Here is a 4472-nt window from a genome sequence, read left to right on the forward strand (position 1 = left end):
CATTACGTTTACATTATCCTCTTTCCTCTCTTTATGTTTTCTCGTCCTTTTCTCGTGGCTTGGGCGCCGTCCCCTCCCCTCAGTCAACCCTCCCGTTGACCCTCCACAAGAATTTTTCTTCTATTTTTATTTTTATTGAATATCCAACCATCATTGAACTTTAAATTTAGATCTAAACAATAATTTTCTTAGCATTTTTGAAGTTCAAAATATATTTTTAAAAGTAGATAAATAAAAAAATTTATTTTTTAAAAAATAGTTCGTGGTACCCTTTAAAAAACATTAAAAAAAAATTATAACAAAAATATTAAAAATTAGAAAAAATAACCCTAAAAATCAGTTAGAAAAACAAAATTAGTATTTTTTTTTTTACCTCTTTATTTAATTTTTAAATACCACCTTAAATTTCACCTAACATTTGCTTCACTTATTTCTTGTAGCTTCCTTTTTAAAATAAAATAGAATAAATAAAATAAAAACTAATCCATCTCCGGGCCCACCTGCCATCCGGTTCCCGGTACTATAAAAAAACTCATCCACCGCACCGAATATTACCCCGAAATCAGTTCAATTAGAAACAACCTACTCGGATCCTTCAACCACTCTCCGTCGCAAGAACACCAAATTAATTCGTTCAACCGCCATGGTTTCCAAAGAGAAATCCACCGCCAAAAAGCTTCCTTCTCTCTGCAACACCAACAACAATGCCAGAGAACTCCATTTCCGAGGCGTTCGTAAGAGACCTTGGGGCCGATACGCCGCCGAGATCCGAGATCCCGGCAAGAAGAGCCGCGTTTGGCTCGGAACCTTCGATACGGCGGAGGAGGCGGCGTATGCTTACGATAACGCCGCTCGCCAGTTCCGCGGCGCAAAAGCTAAAACCAATTTCCCTCCACCTGATGAGTTGATCGACGTTTCTCCTCGCAAGATCAGCCAAAGCCCTAGCCCTAGCAGCACCGTCGAATCCTCTTCCTCCTCCAGCCAAGAAAAAACTCCCTCAACGGAGATCGTCCGTAGCTACGGCGTCGCACGAACTTTTCCGTTCATTCAGCCGCAGTTTTTGCATCAAGTCGGCGGAGGCGGTAGCGGTAGCGCTCGTCCTGTTTTGTTCATGGATGCTTTTGTTCGACCTGAGTTTATCGCTCAGGGATATCCTATTCGGTATGATTCGGCAAGGTTCGCCGCCGAGATCCAGACCAAATCCGACTCATTGTCCGTGGTTGACTGCCGGCCGGCGAAGGAAATTCTCAATCTCGACCTTAATCTCGCTCCGCCCGTGGATGCTTGATTTCTCCGCTAATTTTGTCCTTTTTGTTTTGTATTTTTTTTTAAAAAAAAATTAATTTAGTTAGATCTTTAGAAATAGGAAAAAAAAAAAAATTAACGTGCTGTAAAGAAAAAGGAAAAATATAAAATAGTTTTTTTTTTTTTAAATTTTAAATTTTGGTGGCAGCTTGTGGGAGATCTAAGTTTTAATCCAACGGCTGGATCTCGTTAAGTTCTGTTTGTTATAATGCTCTGAGAAGACTGTATAACCTTCAATTATATAAAGCTTCAACTACTGCAAAATTATTCCCTTAATCCAATCCTAATTCTGCATTTATTTTTTTAATTTTTTAATTTATATATTTATATATGGAGAGGGTGAGAACTCACGCGATTTTCGGCTCTTTTACGGGGTTGACCGACACGTGTTGGTTTTGCCAAAATCAGGAGCCGCCCGGCGTCCATAAAAGAGATGCTTTTCTTTTTCTTTTAAAATTTAAATATATATTTGAGAGTATATTTAAAAATAGGGTTTCCTATTATTTATAAAAATTGAAGCTATTTTTATTAGCCAAATATTTTAATTTAATAATAACAAATATTTTATAATATGAGAGAAGGAATTCGCGAAATGTAGAGATGTATTTGAAAAGCTTGACTTGGCAATAAGATCAAATAAAAAAAAATACTAAAATTATTTTTAATATAAATTAAAATTTAAAATATGTATATAAAAATGAAATTGGAAAAAATAAAAAAGAATTGAAATAATGGTTACGTGGTGAATTTTGAATTTGGGGCAGTACAGAGAATAGAGTAGAAAAAATGTGAGAAGAGACTAAAACGGCAATTGAATACAAATTTAATTTAAATGGGTCCACATAAGGAATGCCGCGTTGGACGGCACGTGTACTTTTCTCGTGTTTGTGCCGTCCCAATTAATTATTTCTCTTTTAAAAAAGTCTTGTGGTTTCCAAGTAAGCGACGAGAAATTGTGGAGGCGGGAGAGATGGGAGACAGTGGTGGGCCCCACCGGTGAGATTGAGACGCCAAACCGCCTCTTCAAACACTGCCGTGAGGTGGCGGTTCCACCTGGTGGGGACCACTCTTTATCTGCCGTCGGCGGAATCTGTGGAGATGATTTCGTTCCCTCCTCCTTTCATTTATTTATTTTTTTCCTTTTTTTTATTTAGAATTAAATTAATAAAAATATAATTTTTTAATTAATCTCAACAATACCTTTAAACTTTAAAAAAAAAAAAAAAATCTAAAAATATTCTTAAACATAAAAACAATATAGATCTCTGCATCGAACCAATATTTTGTTTTTTTCTTTATGGCAAATTCAGCTATTGCAAAATTACACATCTGCCCCTGTCCGAAAAACAAACAACCCATGCAAATAAATCAAGAGTTTAATTACGTGTAGTTCATGCATTTTATCATGTATACAACTTTGTCCTCAAAAGTAATTTCATTTGAACTACAAGAATTGGGATTCCACGTCTCATTGCCTCGACATGAACAGGTTCTACATACTAATACGAGCCAATATAACATGTTTTTTTTTTCAGTGAACGATAATATTTGAACTACAAATAATAATAATAATAATAAAATTGTTGAAGATTATTGAGAGTGCGTCCCACATTGGTTAATTTAGTGAAAGATCGTGATTTTATAAGTGAGAAATACTATCTCCATTGTTATGATTACGAGGCCTTTTGGGAAAGCCTAAAGCAAACTCAGAGCGGACAATATCAAACAATTGTGGAGATTCTATTCAACTCTATCCTCTCAACATTATCATTTAAATGTAGTCTCAATTATTATATATATATATATACTCGAATGTCTCATTTTAGGAGTAAAAAAATAATTTGTGAAGTACAAAAATAAAGTAAAATAAAGAAATAAATAACTCTGTTTTTGTATCTTTTTTTTTATTAAAGGAAAAAGATTATTGAGTGGGTGAAGGGTATCGGGGTTGCGTAAAGTCGTTAAAGCATCCACGATAATAAGGGAGACCAGTTGGGTACGGAACGTTAAGCGTTACGTCCTTAATTTATTGATTTCTTTTTTAATAAATAATTCAATTATATTATTCAAAATTAAACTTTATTACATTTTAGAAAATGGAAAGAAATAAATCATTTTTGGATTATTGGGCCAATCGCAGGGTACCGAACATGGCCCATTTTTTCATGTTCTTATGGTGGGATGGCCTTTTTAGTTGGATAATTTACATTTTTTTTTTTGTTTTTTAAATATAAAACATATAAAGATAATATAATATAATGTATATATATTTTTAATGATTTAGATAATTGGATATGTTTGAATTATATGATTAAAATTTTGATAGCTTAATATGATTTTTTTTGCTTTTTACTAGGAGCTTTGGGAATATATATATATATTTTTTTAATTCTATATATTTAAATATTATTTTTGTTTTTAATTTTAATTATATGTAAATTTACTCAAACACGGTTACAAATGTCAAATATTATTAATTTTCGTAACAATCTAAAAAAAAAAAAAAGTTAGTTGAGTTGGGTTGTAACTCTATGGTCAAGTAGTTTTGGTTGATCCATCGAAAAAAATGTCAACCCAGTCCAAACCGAGAAAGATATAACTCAATCTAATATTTATGATTTGAGTTGGATAGTCTGTGTTTATTCCCTTTTGACTGTACAAGAATATGTGGAGCTCGGCATGTATGGAAGCACAGGAGAACGTTCTCTGGATGATATTATCACCCGTATTCGATATTGGGTCATTCATAGCATTTCTATACATTCTCTATTGCAAGTTGGTTATTCGTCAGCACGGGTTTAGCTTACGATGTTTTTGGAAGCCCTCGTCCAAATGAGTATTTTACCGAGAGCAGACAAGGAATTCCATTAACAACGGCCGTTTTGATTTTTTTTTTTTGGAGTTATAGGATTATTTGTAAAACTTTATTTGAACATTTGATGTAATAGAGAGTGTAATACAAATTTTATGAATTAGCCATATGTTTATAGGAATTCTGATCGGAGTAGAAAATTGGGCAGTTTTTGCAAATAAAACGTTGAGAAGGGCATTTTTGTAAATAAAGTGTTGAGAATTAAAACACAAAGGAAAGTCGTGGGCAATCCATTCCAAAGTGGAAGCGCGAAGGAACAAAGAAAGGACAGAGAATCTGCGCGATCACCTAAGAT

General features: G+C 33.7%; 1 protein-coding gene across 1 annotated transcript; it reads left to right on the forward strand.

The window, feature by feature from the left end:
- The first annotated feature begins 537 nt into the window (after window positions 1–537).
- On the forward strand, window positions 538–1581 carry LOC111437205 (ethylene-responsive transcription factor 4-like). Its single transcript, XM_023075070.1, has one exon. It carries the CDS (start codon window positions 644–646, stop codon window positions 1286–1288), a length of 645 nt encoding a protein of 214 aa, XP_022930838.1. The 5' UTR covers window positions 538–643; the 3' UTR covers window positions 1289–1581.
- The last annotated feature ends 2891 nt before the right edge of the window (window positions 1582–4472 follow it).

Source organism: Cucurbita moschata, unplaced genomic scaffold (genome assembly GCF_002738365.1).
Source record: "Cucurbita moschata cultivar Rifu unplaced genomic scaffold, Cmos_1.0 Cmo_Scf00062, whole genome shotgun sequence".
NCBI lineage: Eukaryota > Viridiplantae > Streptophyta > Magnoliopsida > Cucurbitales > Cucurbitaceae > Cucurbita > Cucurbita moschata.

Bases quoted from the DNA above. Each gene is read 5' to 3' on its own strand.
- LOC111437205 (XM_023075070.1), top strand. From the start codon at position 644: ATGGTTTCCAAAGAGAAATCCACCGCCAAAAAGCTTCCTTCTCTCTGC.